General features: G+C 37.6%; 1 protein-coding gene across 1 annotated transcript in view; it reads right to left on the bottom strand.

Annotated features, from left to right (window-relative positions):
- Positions 1–18,955, bottom strand: part of LOC114416850 (nuclear pore complex protein NUP214-like) — a 46,677-nt gene that overhangs the window by 2,419 nt on the left and 25,303 nt on the right. Inside the window, exons 8-16 of the mRNA XM_028381885.1 lie at positions 16,903–17,068; positions 16,605–16,734; positions 15,734–16,507; positions 15,374–15,526; positions 4,773–4,830; positions 3,956–4,089; positions 3,754–3,878; positions 2,217–2,559; positions 67–259 (exon numbers count right to left, since the gene is read on the bottom strand). Of these exons, the coding sequence (XP_028237686.1) occupies positions 67–259; positions 2,217–2,559; positions 3,754–3,878; positions 3,956–4,089; positions 4,773–4,830; positions 15,374–15,526; positions 15,734–16,507; positions 16,605–16,734; positions 16,903–17,068 (2,076 nt within the window). The remainder of the gene's footprint in view (positions 1–66; positions 260–2,216; positions 2,560–3,753; positions 3,879–3,955; positions 4,090–4,772; positions 4,831–15,373; positions 15,527–15,733; positions 16,508–16,604; positions 16,735–16,902; positions 17,069–18,955) is intronic.

Here is an 18,955-nt window from a genome sequence, read left to right as displayed (position 1 = left end):
AAAGAGAAGTGTCAGAAATGGTAAACCATAAGTTATAAACCAGGTCAACAATTGATAGCAGCTTGCCTTTAATATTAGAAGCAGGGAAGACAATTGAAGGAATTCTGGCATCTATATGACGAGGAGAAGATTCTTCCAATGTGGAAACCTTTTTATCTTTATTCATTGAAAATAATGATTCATTCCTATTCACTTGCTGAAGTTCTTGCAGTAACATCCTTTTAACGATGGTCTTAGGAGGTTCAAAACAGGTCCAACTCTGCGTCAAAGTTGGTAAATGTCACAAGTCATAATCATTAATGGAAGCAATATATAAGAACCATACATACACGAGACTAAAGATTCTTTCAAAAACCATGCCTAGATAATTTATACAGATCCATCCTCTTCCACCACTAAAATCAAGAAAAATCTTTTTCACATCAAAGGTTTCTGGTGTTCAATTAATTATCCATGGAAGCCCCAAATTAACCTTTACTGTATAGAAGTCAAAATAGTATTGAGCAACGAACATGCCTCAGTAAGGTAGAATGATATCTTTAATTTAATTTTGGTATGTTGGTAATACAGATTAGATACATTCTTTTAATCAATGCAGTTATGCACCTGAGTTTCATAATCTGTTTTGTGTTTGAGAAGTTTGGAAAGTAATAGTGAGGAAAAAAAAACACTACTTGAGGGTAGAGACGCCGTTGACTTCTGGTTATCAATCTAGAGGAAGCAGTTCATTGACCATTGCTCCATTTCCTTATAATTATCTCTCATCTAGTAATTTACTAATTTGGTGGAATCATTAGGATCACACTTAATCTTTTCAACTAGAAGTGGGATTCATGACCTGGCTTAAGCCAACTAGGATAAGTAGACATAGGTTTTAGTTGTTTTGGAAAGAAATGGCAGTTATTAAACTAAACGCTACTTTTGGCAATAGTGTCAAGATTTTCTTTATTTACATTTTATTCTTTTATTATATCTTACAAATGAACTTAATTTTATTTTACATCATAACCCTTTTTGGTGTTAAAAAGAAATTTTAAAAGAGGCAAGGAAGTGTTGGATTCGGATATGTAATTAATCTAGTTTAGTTTACTGCCCAATTGTATTGAACTAATTAGTTAGGTTTAGATTCGTTTTAGAGAAAAAGAGTTAGACACTGATAGTGTAAAAAGTTTTACACAGTCATCCAATCACAATCCACCATGTATGATAAGTTTTTTTACTTTTAAAATAATTATCTTAAAGTAATTGAAACAGTAATTTGTGATTGAATGACAGTGTAAAACTGTTTTATACCATCAGCGCATAGGCATTAAACTCTTTGTTTTATGTAAATAAATTAGGGAAATTAGGATTTTTTGTATTCAATTTTTCATTTATAAACACAGATTTTTTAAGAAAGGAGATATGAAAATGCACGAGGGTAAGAAATCCTCAAAAGCTAAACCAAGAATCAAAGGAAAAAAGCAAAAAGCTAAACATGATACATGTAACATGGCACACTAATCCCTTTGTACATCTATCAAAGACACCCCATAAGAGGACCATTAGCAGAACAACACAAAGAAGCAACATGAACTATTCAATCCCAAATGAACTAGAAACAACACTTGACTCGTAAAAATTCTAGCATGCATTCCCAACCAAATGCACCAAACAATTGCATGGAAAAAGTACTGCTCAACAACCAGAAAACCAGTTACAAACACAAGAATGTAGAAAACAGTGATGAGAGATAACACCAATTCACTCTAATTCTTTTATTGCCTCTCCACTTTCCCCACCTTCTCCTTATTCTTGTTTCCTTTTCTCTTTCCAATCACTACAGAATTCTCCTCTGCATCATGTCACTGCCAATGTTTACATTCTGTTACTTTTTCCCACCACTATTTTCTCTTAGCAGCATTATTATTCTGTTACTTGTACAAATATGTCAAGCACTCACCTTTAAATTAGTAGATAGATAACTATTTCAATTCATAAAAATGTACACACAAAAAGCACATGTACTAGCAGAAATCTTGACAGCATGATTATAATCAAACTCAAGATTCCATTGGTTTATGATATTCAACAGTAGCATATGAAAAATAGAAATACATTAACACAATCTTTGTTCAAGCAACCAACTGAACAGTACAAACCAATCTGTCTGCTCAATTCTTTGGCATATTTGTATGAGCAAAACTGATGTAACCCATAAGCAAACACAGTAATACCTGGTCAAGTGAGTCTCTCCTCCTCCTAGCCGTTTCTGGTTCAAAACTCTTCATTGCACTGGCTTGATTTCTCCTAGATTGATCTTTATTAGCAGTCAAATCAGAAAATAAGGTCTTCTTACTGGGAGGAGTCTTCATAAAACCTTTCATGTCTGGAGAGCCAAAAGCTGCTTCATATGGAATTCCTATTGTTTCAAATAGCTCCTTCACATTCTTTCTTTCCTCAGTTTGAGACTTTAAACTCAATGCTTCCATTTGTTTTGAAAGGCACTCAGAGAGATTCTCTGCAGCTACAAGTTGTGAACTGACTGAATTATGTAAGCTATGCAATGACAGGGTGTGTCTGCAAAGGGGGAGAAACTATGGTTTAGCTAAACAGAAGTTTTTGAAAAGCTAGAAGTGAATACCCACCTAGACAAAATACTCCACCAACCAAAGAAAAACCAACCAGAAATGAAAATCTGTTATCAATGTAATACAACACCCTTCAATGTCTCTAAATCCACAAGAGGAACACTACTAGATAAGCCATATGCACAAAATCACAGAAAATCTAAATGCAAACATGGATTATGGTGTGGGTCTCTTATGGTTTCGGGTGGATTTTGTAGCTTCTTGGTAATGGTGCCTAATTTGTGTGGTGTAGTTGGGTGATACACAAATAAACAGAGGGAGAGACGTGAAGCTACTTGAGTGTGCTAGACAAGGCAAATACAAAAAGGGAGGCAAGTAGATTAACAGTGCAGGTATTTCAGATTAAAAAAGGCACAAACAATGGTTTACTTTTTCAAAAAAGCTTTTGTAAGATCTTTAAAATAATACTAGAAAAAGGTAGTCCACATTTGAAGCATGAACCTGCCAAGAAGCAATCAATAACAAGATGCTAATCTAATGGCATTTTTTGGCATTTCCCACCACGCCGTTCTTTCATGACCGCAATTTAATAACACTAATTAACTATGCTTCCTCCCTAGCCCTCTGTCATGCCATCCTTTTAGCAGTGTTTTCTACGTCCGTTGTTGTGCATGTGGGTTCACCCCTCATAAGGGAGTTTTTCTTCTAAGTTTTAACAAACATAAAATTTATTTAAATAAATGAGGGAACAAAGAAAACAAAGAACATCATGTAACAATGCAAAAAGGCAGCATAATTGCACAATTTCTATACAGGTTGAAAAGAGATTCCTGTGAAACAACCATTAGTTGAACAACACTGTACATCTTTGTTTCAGTTGCAAGATGTGTGACTACTCTATTTCAATTTATTTACATTCAAATTGTAAGACGGAAATAGATGAAATGAAGATGATAAAATAAAAAAATATCAAGAGAATTGTAAAAGAAAGAAAAATGGTTGTGATGCATGAAGCAACTTAATATCTCTGTCTAATTCCTATTAATGTAAATGATCTATACTACAGATTACCTAATGGCAACAAGACAATTGATCTAGATGAAAACCAACCACATCTCTACCAATGAAATTGCATGAACATGTTAAGTGTATAGTACAATATAAAATTTACAAGTTACTGTACCTTGAAGGTCCATATCTATTTTGGGAAGGTCCATGACCTATGCACCGACCACCATATTGACTGAATTTATTTAGTTCAAGGGCATTGAAATGCCTCTCCAATTCAATTAACTGATAGGTTAAGTCCTGGAATAAGAATTGAGATAACTTGTTAAAACCTAGGCCATAGAAATCCTTTGTTGGCAAATTATAACCCATAATACCTGATTCAGACTCAATATATGCTGTCGCTTTAGCTCAAGTTCTGAATTCAACTTTTGCCTGTTCCATAGGTCCCAATATCGGCTATCAGAAGCTTGCTTATATATGCCTTCCATGTATATTTTTCTTGCCATAGCTGTAATCCAAACAGAGAACCATTTAGGTCAAACAGAGAAAAGTGGATCTGCCATTGACCAGAAAAGGAAAGAATGCATGAAACAAGAAAACTGGGATGCCACGGATTCAGGACATAATGTAATTTTTCTAACAAAAGAATTATTGTTTTACTTTCCACAAAAGATAAAATGAGGTTCAAGCACAGTTTGAGCCCCGGTAAAATGAGTTTTAACATCAAAACTTTATTGTGTTATTTTACAATCGAGTGCACATCAGACAGAACCATCAAGTCCATAATTGAAAATGTGGATGTGGTACTGTGGTAGCAACTCTTTTGACGAGGCGTAAAGCTTAGATAATATGGCTGCCAACTTCCTTCAAAGACTGGATGGAAAACTTTTAACGACCCAACAGAAAGTAATGATTGATTTCCAGGAACCTGGTGAAAAACTAATGTATTTTTCATGGGCCAAAAGTATAATCTAATTGGAAAGTATATTATATTTGATATTTTACCTGGTATGCCAGTGAAAAATGCTGACCAAACAAAAAATTCAAGAGAAATCATTCACAATTTTTTTTCAAAATATTTTCATTTTTATGAAAATATAGATACACTAATATTACTGGATTGATGCCGCCACATAATCTCATTTGTTAACAACTCCATGAAAATGAATTTCATAGATAGATAAAGGTTACCACGTATTGTCTTGTTAAGAAGATAATGAACTTCCTCATGATGTTCATCCACTTGGCACTGAAAGGTTAAGGGGCCAAAATTTGAATATTAGTATAATTAGTATTATATATATAAGAGAAAAAGGCTTATTCACTAACAGTGTAAAAAGTAAAAAATTTTACAGTGTCATACAATCACAACTCAATGTATGATAACTTTGTTAACTTTTAAAATAATTATCTTAAAGTAATTCAAAGGACGATATGTGATTGGATGACAGTATAAAATTATTTTACACCGTCAGTGCATAGACATTAAGCTCCATAAATATGTGTGTGCATGTGTGAGGGATCAAGTTACTCCAAGAGTAACTTTAAATGAGTTATTCCTCATCTTCATCCTTCACTTTCTTTTAATCTAATGGTTCAAAGAAGTAACTCATATTTATCCATCAGATTAAAAGAAAATGAAGGGTGGGGATGGAGAGTAACTCTTTCAAAGTTACTTTTGGAGTAACTTGATCCCCCCAAACCCTAAACACAGTTAAGACACTACCAAATGAAAATAATGACATCAAAATAAACTCTGAATAACAACACACAAGTAAAAGGCATAAACATAAATCAGTTGCAAACTATGAAAATTCCAGTACACTCTAGATAAACAAATACACTATGCAAGTAAACAAGAAAACGTTAAAACAATAGAATGGCACAGAAAGATGTTGAAATACCTCATTAGTCCTCCTGGTAATAAATTGTATGTCTAAGGGAAGGACCGAAATGGAAAACAAGAAAATAAGTCTGGGAACATCTGAGGAGCTTACGTATCAATATCTAGCTTACATCAAGATATCACCGCTACATAGCATAGGCAAATATATATTTTAGCCTGATTTTTAGCAGTAAGTGGTAGTGTTTGCTTTTTTTTTTTGGTGGAATATAGGGGCTTAAGCCCCAAGTGGTAGTCTTTGCTAGTATAGCAAAGCAACATCTTTTCCAGAAAATAATATGGAAAAAATTCCAAGGAATCAACCAACTAAATCAAGGTTCCAAAAATACAAAAAAGGACAAGACATAGGTCACCAAATCGCACTCCAAATAATAGATACCCATTAGCAGTTTTATAGGAGTAGAAGAAGTAACACATTATTATTGCCTAAATAAAGAGGGGAGGTTGGGAGAAAAATCATTGAGAAAGGACTACACTATTACAGAGTGGGGAGAGTCTTGATCTTCTGAATATTCACTGAAATCAATATTTTGCATCTTCTAACCCTAGCCTAAGGCTGCTACCACATTGGCACATCAATTAGGGATTTAGGGTTCATCAATAAAAATTCATTATTTTCATTACATGATAAAACAATTCCATCACCAATTGACAGGTGCATGAGCAAATTCACCAAAGCCTATATAACAAAACTTTTATAATGAGAATTGAGAACGTCTTATGATAACTAAAAAATTGTCATTAAAATACTAAAATAAATCTCTTTTTATAGGAAAAGGAATTCAGTAAGAAAGAAATACAACAGACAGGGGGACAAGATTTCTTTCACCAGAAACTAATTTAAAGGAAATTACAGAAACAAAAAAACTCAAAAAATAACAATGGACATTGGCAACACATTCACTCTACAGATAAAAAATAGAAACTCCCTTAAAATACCATGAGCTGAGCACCAAAGAGAAGCAAGAATCTTATCCAATTCCAAAATACTGAAGACATCAGAACACCTTGAGATATTTAAGGATCCTTCTCCAACATGAACACCACAGAATAGCAAACAGCAAACAGTTTCAAAAACCTTGACCCTTTTCTTCTTTCAAGCCCTCTAAACCTTATCATTGAAGATCTCTAGAGAATTCAGAAAAACCCAGTCTTCCCCCACAAACACTAAATAGTCTATTTGACAAAGATTTAGCAATTGAACAATCAGAAAACATGTGCAGAATTGATTGAGTTGTTTGTACACATAACACAAATATTGGGGAAATGTCTATTTTAGTTTTAGGTTTTGATAAATGCAGCAAACCATTTGTATGAATCCTATTTGGTACTACTGCAGTCCAGACAAGACTTCACTTTAGAAATGAAGGCATATGATTCGGTATCTTGGGAATTCTTGTTGTATATGTTAAGGAGGTTAGGATTTAACTCACAGTGGATCAAATGGATTGAAGGATGCATCAAATCTGTCTCAATGTCAGTTTTGGTGAATGGAAGTCCCACAGATGAGTTCCTTCCTCAAAGGGGAATTAGGCAAGGGGATCCGCTAGCACCCTTTCTGTTTAATGTGGTAGCGGAAGCTTTATCAGGGTTGATGAGGAGGGCAATGGCAGAAAATCTGTACAAAGGATATTCAGTGGGGTCCAAAAATGTTAGCATAAGCATTTTACAGTATGCGGACGACACCATATTCTTTGGAGAAGCAAGTATGGGTAATGTGAAAGCTCTAAAGGCTACCCTGAGGGCTTTTGAGTTAATCTCAGGCCTAAAAATCAATTATGCAAAGAGTTGTTTCGGAGCATTTGGGGTATTTGATCAATGGAAGCATGATGCGGCTAAATATTTGAACTGCAGTCTGCTAACTATTCCTTTTGTGTATCTCGGCAGGGGCCAATCCGAGGCAAAAACAAATGTGGGATACCATTATCCACAAATATGAGAGGAAATTGGCAAAATGGAAGCAAAGATATATATCATGGGGGGGGGGGGGGGGGGGAGAGTGAGAGTGACATTAATTCAGGCTGCACTAACATCAATCCCAATTTATTTCTTGTCTATTTTTTCAAGATTCCAAAATCAGTGGTGGAAAAGTTAAAAAGGATACAACGCAGATTTTTGTGGGTGGCGGATTAGATCATAAAAAGATCGCATGGATTAAATGGGAGCAAGTTTGCTTGCCAAAAGAAAAAGGAGGTCTGGGGATTAAGGATATTGACACCTTTAACCTTGCATTGCTTGGCAAGTGGAAGTGGAACCTAATGCAAGAAAAGGGGGAGATATGGACCAGAGTTTTGGAGTCTAAATATGGAGGGTGGAGGAGCTTTCATGAACCAAGGAGGGCAGCACAGCAATCTGTGGTGTGGTGGAGGGATTTAAAACAAACACTCAATATTTCACACCAGGGAGACATCATTCAAAGCAACATGAGGTGGAAGGTTGTAGGTGGGGACAAGATTAGGTTTTGGGAAGATAAGTGGAGCCAGCAATAGGAATCATTAGCAGAGAGATACCCTAGACTGTATCTAATATCATCACAGCAGAACCAAACCATCAGACAGCTGGGACATCATAAAGATTTAGGGTGGGAGTGGCAATTCATTTGGAGAAGATCGCTGTTCGATAATGAAATTGAGTCAGCCATCAATTTCCTAAGGGAGATAGAAGGCATGGGTATTCAGCAGCAAGGATCGGATGAGTGGGAATGGCTAGGAGATCAGTGAGGAAATTATTCGACACGCAGTGCATATAATTTGATATGGGAGGCTACTGCAGGAGGTCAGCAAGAGGAATGGTGTAAGGAATTATGGAAGATAAAAATCCCTAGTAAGATTGTGGTTTTTGCTTGGCAGCTGCTAAGGGACAGATTACCAACAAAGAAGAATCTGCACAGGAGACAAATGCAGATTCAGGATATGCGTTGCCCTTTCTGCAGAGGTGCTGAGGAGGAGGTATCTCATCTATTCTTCCACCGCATTATGATCCAACCAATTTGGTGGGAATTGATGTCTTGGTTGAATATTAAATGTGCTTTCCCCCTCAGCCCTACACAACATTTTCTCCAGCATATCTTTATACAGACAGAAGGAATAAGGGGCAAGAAGTGGAAGAATTGGTGGTTGGCGGTAACATGGGCTATTTGGAAGCTCAGAAACAGAATGTTGTTCTCAAATGCAGAATTTGATGCTAATTGATTGTTTGAAGAAGCTATTTTCTTGACCTGGACTTGGCTTAGACATTTTGAGAAAGACTTCACAACCCATCTAAATCAATGGTCAAGCAATATTAGACAGGGTTTTGTTTATGTAATGGGTGATACAAATAGAACAAACTAGATGTTCTCCTAATATCTAGAATACCATTCATCTCTGGTGTCTAGATATAAGGACTGTATATCCCTTTTGTATTAGTACCACTGGTACTGTTTCAATTATATATATATATATATATATATATATATATATATATATATAATACATTTATTTTGCTGATCAAAAAAAAAAAAGTCTACAAGGAATAGAATGATCTGCGTTAAGCACCTAAACACCAAAATCTTTATTCCACTAGGCAAAGTCAATTACATGAGTCGCACGACATCATGGGGCTTATTTAAAGACATGTTAATTACCTAAATTATGAATAAAAATTAAACATGATCAATATATCATTGGAATCTCAACAACTACTAGAACAAATAAATCGAGTAAAATGGAACAAAATCTGTAGAGAGATGAGAGAGAGAGAGAGAGAGAGAGAGAGAGAGAGAGAGAGGAGAGAGCGAGAATAGAGAGAGAGGAACGAGAGGAATGTGTGGAGAGAGACACTGGGTGGGTACGAGTGATGAGTAGATCCAAGAGAGGTGTGAGAAATCGTGTGAGCCTCAGAAACGAACCCCATGAGAGGTATGTCGAGACAAGAGGAAGAGTACAACAGAGTGTAGTTGCTGTAAACTGGAGAGATCACTCAGATATCTCTTCATTTTACTTCACAAGGTTTACGGATGATATCACAGAGAAGGATCTTTCGCAGCATTTCAAACGATGGGGTGATGTAAGAGAAATCTTCATACCCAATCGAAGGAACTACAATGGAAGAAGATACGGTTTTGTTCGATTTAAAGGGGTCAATGATGTTCAACAAATGGCAAGGATGCTAGATAATAGTGTCATTGGAGGTCTGAAGCTCTTCGTCAATGTTCCCAAGTATAATCGAGCGAGACAAACATATGAGAACATGGGTAGACAGCTAAAGACCGACAGAGGAGACATGCCCATACGAGGTCAACGAAACATGCAGCAACCTCAGAGAACAACACTCTCGTACGCGGATGCGGTGAGGAAGAAAAATAACACCCAGCCATGAAAACACGAACAAAAGCAACCTTTTCCATGGCACGAAAGTAGCACCTCCTCTGTACACTTAAGTGTGAAGAAAGAAGAAACTAAGTGGTTAGAAGACGCATGGGTTGGACGACTGACCAACCCTGCCAGGTTCGAAGTGTTGGAAGAGGAGTTGAGATGGGAGCTAGGATTGGATTCAACCCCGCGATACTTGGGGGATGATCAAGTTCTGTTAACTGGAATGAATGAAGGCGCGGTTGAACGAATCATGAATGGGGGAATGCATGGAAATATTTCTCCTTTCTACTCACTGGAGAAATGGAAGCCAAACCTCTGCACCGGAAACAGGATGGTGTGGATCCACTGTTGGGGTATTCCACTGCAAGTCTGGGACAAGAATCATATCAGGCAGATCGTTGGAACCATGGGAGACATAGTCTGGGACATCGTTGAAACTAAAAGACAAGTGGATAGAGCACGAGTCCTCATAAGGACCCCATGGCCGCCGATGATCAAGCACGTCATCGATGTTCACGTCGACGGCGACACCTTCAAAGTTTACGTTGCTGAGGAGTGCGGGTCAACGAGATGCGAACACCACAGTAAGGGAAGTTGCTATAGCAATTCGTCGGACGAACAGGAATCCGCTGATAGCTTCACCGGAGACGAATTCGTAGAAGACAATTTTTTAGGGTACCAACCGAGAGCCTATGCGAGCCTCGCCATCGAACCATCGCTCCAACACCCCATAGAGCCTCATCGGCGTCGGAGACACTACAATGACCGGATTGACCAATGGATGGAAGCAGGCCGAAAACCCCGTGGATAATGACGAAGCCCCGCGGGTAATGACTGGTCTGAATGATGAGACAACGTTCAACGCAACTTTCGAGATGCATGCAGCAAAACTTCCATGTATGGAAAGCTACCTCAACGGTCAACAGATGCAAGCCTGTGTTGTTCACGAAAGTAGGCAGAGAGAGAAGGGGGAGAGCAGTGGTGTGAAGTGTCAGTCCCTTTCACGTGACTATGTAGTTGAAGGCAGCCCAACAAAGGGTAAGCAGATTGTGGGTGGGGTAAATAATGGGGCGCATGACAGAGAAGAAAGATCTAAACATCAGAATATGACTTTACAATGTGGGCCTGAATTGGGCCAGCCAGCAGAATTACTTAATGAACCTCCAAGTTACTTGGGCCATACCCCCTCCAATAATAAAAAAGCAATGGGATGTAATTGGCAGGTATAGTCCCGTGAAAGTTGGTCCCATAGGAGACATCAAAGGCTACAAGGGCAAATACATTTGGAAGGAAGCCATAAGCAACCAAATATCATAAAGCAAAATAGCAGCAGAAATAATTCCAGAAGTGAAACAAGAGATATCAACACAGACTTAGAACAGGAGGCAAATGAAGATTCTATACAGACCCAGGAAGCTTTTAAAATGTGGAAAATGATCCAGCAATTGGGGGTGACAACGGGAAACAAAGAAGATGACCAACACAGGAAAATTCTACAAAAATTAAGCAGTATGGAAACCAGAGACAGATTGGAAGCTGAGAGGTTGGGAGCTAATGTTATGGATCCATGAATATAGCCTCATATAATGTTAGAGGTCTGGGGAGGGGATTAAAATGGGCTGCCATAAGGAGATTAATCAACAAAGAAAATATTCAAATGATATGTCTGCAGGAGACTAAGAAAGACAACATTGATAAGACATTATGTCAGGCTATATGGGGTAGTGATGAAGTCATGTGGAAGATGCAACCTGCAAACAATTCAGCTGGTGGCATTTTATGCATGTGGACTGAAACAGCTTTCAAGCTACAAAATAAGGTCATTGGAAATGGATTCATTTTCTTGGAAGGAGTATGCATCAGAGAGGCCCTGAAAATATGCATTGTGACAATATATTCTCCTTGTGATATACATAACAAGAGAATATTGGGGGATTCAGTGAGACAGATGAAACAAGCATCCCAAGTAAGATTATGGTGTGTGCTTGGGGACTTTAATTGCATAAGGAACCCAAATGAAAGAATTGGAAAAACTGACAGGCTACTTGGAGACAATAGTATGCCGGAATTCAATGAATGAATCGAAGATATGGAGGTATTGGAGGTTCCTACTGTGGGCAGACAATACACTTAGTTTAGGCCAAATGGTGAATCTAAAAGCAGATTAGACAGGGCATTAATATCCCCTGAATGGAGGGACACATGGCCAGAAAGTGTGCAGTTTACCTTATCAAGAAATTTTTCAGATCATTGTCCTATTCTAATTAAAGCTAACAATGTGGATTGGGGTCCTAAACCTTTTAGGATATTAAATTGCTGGCTAACAGATAAGTCTTTCAGAGAAGTAGTCAATCAATGCTGGAATTCTGCCCAAGTTTCAGGATGGGGAGCATATGTATTAAAAGAAAAAATCAAAAGGTTGAAGTGCAGATTAAAGATATGGAACAAGGAAGAATATGGGGATAGCTTTAAAAAAGTCCAGCAATTGGAAGTGGAGCTTAATAAATTAGAGGAGGACACAGTGCATAGACAGATGACTGATTTGGAAATTTCAAGAAAGAAACTGCAGGAAGATTTGTGGGTGGGCTGCCCAGGCCCATGAAGCATTGCTAAGGCAGAAATCTAGATCAAGATGGTTAAAGGAAGGAGACTGCAACACTAGATTTTTCCATATCAGGGTGAATGCAAATAGAAATAGAAATTGCATCAAAGGACTACTCATTGAAGGTGAATGGACAGATGAACCTAATAAGGTGAAGGAAGAAATCAGAACCTTCTTCTCCAAGAGATTTCAAGAAGCAGATTTTCAGAGATCTAAGATTGATGGTATCAATTTCAAATCCATAGACCAACAGCAGAATTCCATGCTTCTGGCCCCTTTTCAGGAGATTGAAATTCAGAATGTTGTTTGGGAATGTGGCAATGACAAGAGCCCAGGTCCTGATGGTATTAATTTCAGATTCATAAAGCAGTTTTGGGATACTTTAAAGCATGATATATTTCGATATATCTATGAGTTTCATGTTAAATGGTGCTATCCCCCGAGGTTGTAATGCTTCTTTTATAGCTCTTATTCCCAAGATTTCAAACCCACAACATTTGGGAGAATATAGACCCATCTCCTTAATTGGGTGCATGTACAAGATAGTGGCGAAATTGCTTGCATACAGAATCAGAAAAGTGATGCCAGCAATAATTGAGGAAACACAATTTGCTTTCATTGAAGGTAGACACTTGCTGCAAAGTGTATTAATCACTAATGAGATAATAGATGAAGCAAGAAAGAACCACAAGCCTTGCTTTATCTTCAAAATAGATTTTGAGAAGGCATATGATTCGGTATCTTGGGAATTCTTGTTGTATATGTTGAGAAGGTTTGGTTTCAGCTCCCGATGGATCAAATGGATTGAAGGAAGCCTCAAGTCTATGTCAATGTCAGTTTTGGTGAATGGAAGTCCCACAAATGAGTTATACCTCAAAAAGGAATTAGATAGGGAGATCCGCTAGCACCCTTCCTGTTTAATGTGGTTGTGGAAGCTTTATCTGGACTGCTGAGAAAGGCAATAGCTGAAAACATGTACAAAGGCTATCCAGTGGGATCAAAAAAGGTTGACATAAGTATTTTACAGTACGCGGATGACACTATATTTTTTGGAGAAGCAACTATGGAAAATGTGAGAGCATTAAAGGCTACTTTGAGGGCTTTTGAGTTAATCTTAGGCCTAAAGATTAATTATGCTAAGAGTTGCTTTGGAGCTTTCGGGGTTTCAGATCAGTGGAGGAGTGATGCTGCTAAGTATTTAAACTGCAGCCTGTTATCTATTCCTTTTACTTATCTTGGCATACCTATAGGGGCTAATCCGAGGCGAACACAAATGTGGAACAACATTATCCACAAATATGAGAGGAAATTGGCAAAATGGAAACAAAGATACATCTCATGGGGAGGGAGAGTGACATTAATTAAGGCTGCACTAACATCAATCCCAATTTATTTCTTGTCTTTTTTCAGGATTCCAAAAACAGTGGTGGAAAGGCTCAAAAAGATACAACGTAGATTTTTGTGGGGTGGAGGACTAGAGCAGAATAGAATTGCATGGATTAAATGGGACCAAGTATGTATGCCAAAGGAAAAAGGTGGGCTGGGGATTAAAGATATTGATACCTTTAATCTTGCCTTACTCGGCAAATGGGAATGGAATTTGATGCAAGAGAAGGGAGAAATATGGTCCAGAGTGTTGGAGTCAAAATATGGGGGATGGAGGAGTCTCTATGAAGCAGGAAGGGTTGGGCATCAATCTATGTGGTGGAAGGATTTAAAACAAATTGTCAATTCTGCTCATCATGGAGACATAGTTCACAGCAAAATGAGGTGGAAGATTGTAGGATGGGATAAGGTCAGGCTTTGGGAAGATAAATGGAATCAGCAACAACAACCTTTAGCAGAGAGGTATCCTAGACTGTATCAAATAGCTACACAGCAAAACCAAACCATTAGACAGATGGGACAGCACCTGCAATCAGGTTGGGAGTGGCAGCTTCTGTGGAGAAGATCACAATTTGAAAATGAAATCGAGTCAGCCATCAATTTCCTAAAGGATATCGAAGGTATACACATTCAGCAGCAAGGATCAGATCAATGGGAATGGTTAGGTGATCAATCAAGGAATTATTCCACACGCAGCGCCTATAATCTAGTTTTGGAAGCTTCTACAGGAGGTCAGCAAGAGGAATGGTGTAAGGAATTATGGAAGATTAAAATTCCTAGAAAAATAACAGTTTTTGTTTGGCGGCTAATAAAGGACAGACTACCAACAAGGATGAATCTGCATAGGAGACAGGTGCAACTTCAGGATTTACGCTGTCCTTTTTGCAGAGAAGCTGAAGAGGAGGCATCTCATTTATTCTTCCATTGCATCTTCATCCAACCAATTTGGTGGGAATCAATGTCTTGGTTGAATTTACAAAGTGCCTTTCCTCTTGGGCCTAAACAAAATTTTCTACAGCATATTTTCATCAAGGTAGAAGGTTTAAGGATTAAGAGATGGAGATACTGGTGGATGGCGGTAACTTGGGCCATTTGGAAATTAAGAAACAGAATTCTGTTTTCAAATGCAGAATTTGATGCTAACAGATTGTTTGATGAAGCTGTTTTCTTGACCTGGACTTGGCTTAGACATTTTGAGAAACATTTCTCAACCCATCTAAACCAATGGGCAAGCAATATTAGTCAAGGTTTTCTTATGTAATGGGTGTTACAATTAGAACAAAACACATGTTCTCCTAATATCTAGAATACCTCAATTTTGGTGTCTAGATATGAGGATGTATATCCCTACGTACTAGTACCTCTGGTACTTTTGATCATTTATATATATATAATATATTTAGTTTTGCTGATAAAAAAAAAAAAAAAACAAATAAATCGAGTTACATGAAAAATGGCAAACAAGCCTATACAAGGAATAGATTTATCCAAAACTCCAAAGTTTTAACAAAAAATGAAAGGGTCAAAATGAATAAAGAAACATCACCGTCAATATTTTGCATTTTTTAGACAGAGCATCCATGCCTTGCTCCACTGCTTCAATTGAACTTCGTAGTGACCTTGTGCAAGCATCTCTAAAGCCACCAGTCTCTTCTACTGATTTCAAAAGTAGATCCAATTCTTTAGTCATCTCATTAATCTAGCAGAGAGAAAGGCAAAAAAGGGCAGCACAATCAGGACTCCTTGCAGAATTTAGTAGCAGAGAAGAGAAATGCATAACAGGAAAATCAGGACAAATGACTAGATAAAACAAGAAATTAATATATCCTCATCATAAATGCCCTCAAACAGGCACAAGATCTACCATTTATATGTTGAAACTATGAAAGATTTCCAGAAATAGTACATTGCCAAACTGCTTTGATAAATCAGAACCGAATATCCCAAGCTTGGATGGAGTACCATGCTGCTCATTAGAAGGAAGGAACTTCCGAGCAGATGACTTTACAGCTGCAATATTTCCATCAGATGAAAAACGTGAGCTGCTATTCAAGATTGGTTGCATATTACCAGCAACTAAGGTAGATAGTTGTCCCCCACTCTGAACTAGCCTACTGGCAGAATCGATGGCTGGAGATACGTCATTCACATCCTGTACAAGAATGGGTTTTCCACCCATGCTCCCAGGAACATTTGTAGCACCCATGGTATATTTTTTATTTTGAAAACCAACACCATCAGCATAGCTTGAAGCTGAAATTGAAGAAACATCATACTTTTTTGGGAATGAAAATGTTTCACCCGGCAAAGAAGCTCTCTGTGAGTCCCTTGAACTATTTGCAGTCCACAGCTCCCTAGTCTTCTCAGTAGTTGATTGTAAATTGTTATAACTTGACAACCCAGAAGAAACAGAATGACTGTTTACCATTAAAGAACCAATGCTAGTTCCAAGTGTTGCGGTCTTTTGTCCCAAGTTTTTTTGCTGTTCGCCTGGAAGAAATGGATTTTGATTACCTGTATTTTGGATTGCATCTACATCAGGAACAACTTGCTGTACATTAGAATTTAGACTCTCTGAATTTCCCACTAATTCCACTTCTGTGTAGTTAGTGTCAGTACGTGTTATTTGTTGAGGATTACCAGAGGGCTTGGCTGTCAGATTCCCACTAACCTCAAAAGTCTGCACATAATTTGTTTTTATTGGAAATGTCATTAACTGAAGACAAATAGAATAACCCTATTACTTTTTATATCCTAAAATTAAGAACCAAAAACACCTTATCTGATTCCTGTTTCTGCAATCCCTGAGGAAGAGTGCAACCTTCATCCTCATGAAGGTTTACAGAAGTATCTTCATCATTGTGCAGAACAGAATCAATCTCAGGTGAAGTTTTACATCCTGCAAGGCTATAGATAAAACCTATTCAACTTTTGAACATGGAAAAGTTTAAAGCGTGTGGAGAAAATTAAATCTCAGACCACCATATTGCCAAAACACAACTTATATTCTTATCTGAAGCAATCAAACAAATGAAGCTTGTTAATGGAAATAGAAGTGAATTTCAAAAAACTTACCTAGCAACATGGAACATGACGAGTTTGCCCTCTAATGTAAGGCATATAAGAACACAATGTGGTAAGAGCTCTGTCCTTTCCTCCACATCAATTTGAACCCCAACTTTTTGATAGATTGAAACATTATCAATGCATAGCCCCAAGAGCAAATTATCATCACCATTTTCTGGAAAAAGTGAATTGACAAACTTGCTTAAGTGCATATCAAACTCAATCCAAGAGATAGATCAAGAAAGAGTCAATAAGTATTAGGATGCTGCTATATATAAGCATGCATTATTTTATGATATCAATGCTTCAGGATGTGTATGCCAGTTGCATCCAAGAGAAACAAGGGGTGTATATTTTAATTGAATCTCAAACTAATAATTTGGAAGTTATTACTTCATTCCAGATAGGAAGCATTTTTACAAGATCAAATGATCAAGATTTACTCATCTCAACCCTCATAATGAACACTACTCTCTCTTAGTAAGTCAACCCCATTATATGTAACAAACTGATCAAATTTCAGTAGTATTTTGAGTAGAAGAATTAAGAATATCATCAAGATACAATAAACATAATGCAAATCAAAATGAAAATGTTTTTTTGTGGGTCCTATACAAAGTGTTGCTTACTGGTGATTATTGTACATTCTTCAAATTACTTTGAAGTTCAGTGACACATATTGAGGAAAAAAATTGCAAGAATTAATTTAATATCTTGAAAAACGGGAATATTCATCCCATATTTATTTTGGATAATTAGTGAAAAGATTTGTTGAAACCATAAATTAGCTTTTTGTTGGGCCATATAATCTGGGCTCAAAAATAATAATTGTAAGTCCAGATTTAATCCTCACCTAATCACTTCAAGAGTTGTATCAAAACAATCACTAAAATGGCTGTTAGATTACTATGTGTTTTTTGTATATGTTTTATTATCTTTCTTATTTTGCACTCTTTCTCTGCTGTACAAGGGGCTGCAGTCTGCACCCTATCTTGTCATGTACTTGTTTCTTCTTTAATATATATACAATAGTCTCAGCTGAGTGAGATAAGTTGAGTTCTCCAAAATAGAGTTCATAGTTTTAACTTGGTATCAGAGCGGGAATAGTCCCGCTCTGAAGTCCCATCGCTGTCCGCCACTCTCCTCTACCGTTGACTGCCAGAAATTTTTCCAGCGAAGTCAGGGTTAGGTGTGCATTGTTGAGCGCACCCCAACCCAAGTGGTTTCGAGAGCAAAAGCCCTCTCATGCTCTCTCACGTGCCGTTACAGCTCGCATTTCTGTCAGGCGCGTAAATCTCACGCACCACCTTCCTGTCACCAAACAGTCGTAGCGCTGCCTCCATCGTCTTGATCGACCTATTGTGGACCCATTCCAGCCCCTGTTTGGCTCCACTTATCAATTCAGAAAAGGGAACATTTTATCCAGTCATTCTTGGGTTTCTTTTTGCTTCAGATCTGGTTGGTAACCTCTTTGTGCTCTGAAAATGGCATCTACATGCCCTATTTCTCCCTTCTCTGCAACTCCCAGTATCACAATTGAGAAACTCAACTGGAAAAACTATCAGTCTTGGTCTGATTCAGTTGAGTTGTGGTTCCATGGTCAAGGATACTATGACCATCTAGAGAAGGATGTGAATGAAGTTCCTGTTGAGAATAGAGCTCAGTGGCAGAAACTTGACTGCCAGAGATGTACTGTTCTGTGGCAATCTGTAGACCATGAGCTGCTAGAGATACTAAGGTCATTATTCAAGACCTATTCTTCTTTTTGGAGGAATGCCCAGGATGTCTTCGCTAATGACATTCAATGTCTGTTTAATTCAACCCAAAAGGTTGTTTGTCTCCAACAGACCCATCATGATATGGTTTCACACATGGCTAAAGCTAGAGCTGCAGTCAAAGAATTGAAAGTATTCCTTGTATGTGATTCTGCAGAGGAAATGAAGAAGAGGCTTGATAAATTGTTTCTGGTTTTGATCTTGCGGAGCTTACGTTCAGATTATGATCATGTGCATGATCAAATTCTGTCTGGTGATCAAAATCCTTCAATGAACAGCCTAGTCAC

This window comes from Glycine soja, chromosome 6, assembly GCF_004193775.1.
Source record: "Glycine soja cultivar W05 chromosome 6, ASM419377v2, whole genome shotgun sequence".
Classification (NCBI taxonomy): Eukaryota; Viridiplantae; Streptophyta; class Magnoliopsida; order Fabales; family Fabaceae; genus Glycine; species Glycine soja.
The sequence above is the reverse complement of the archived record's forward strand: the minus strand, read 5'-3'. Positions and strand labels throughout refer to the sequence as shown.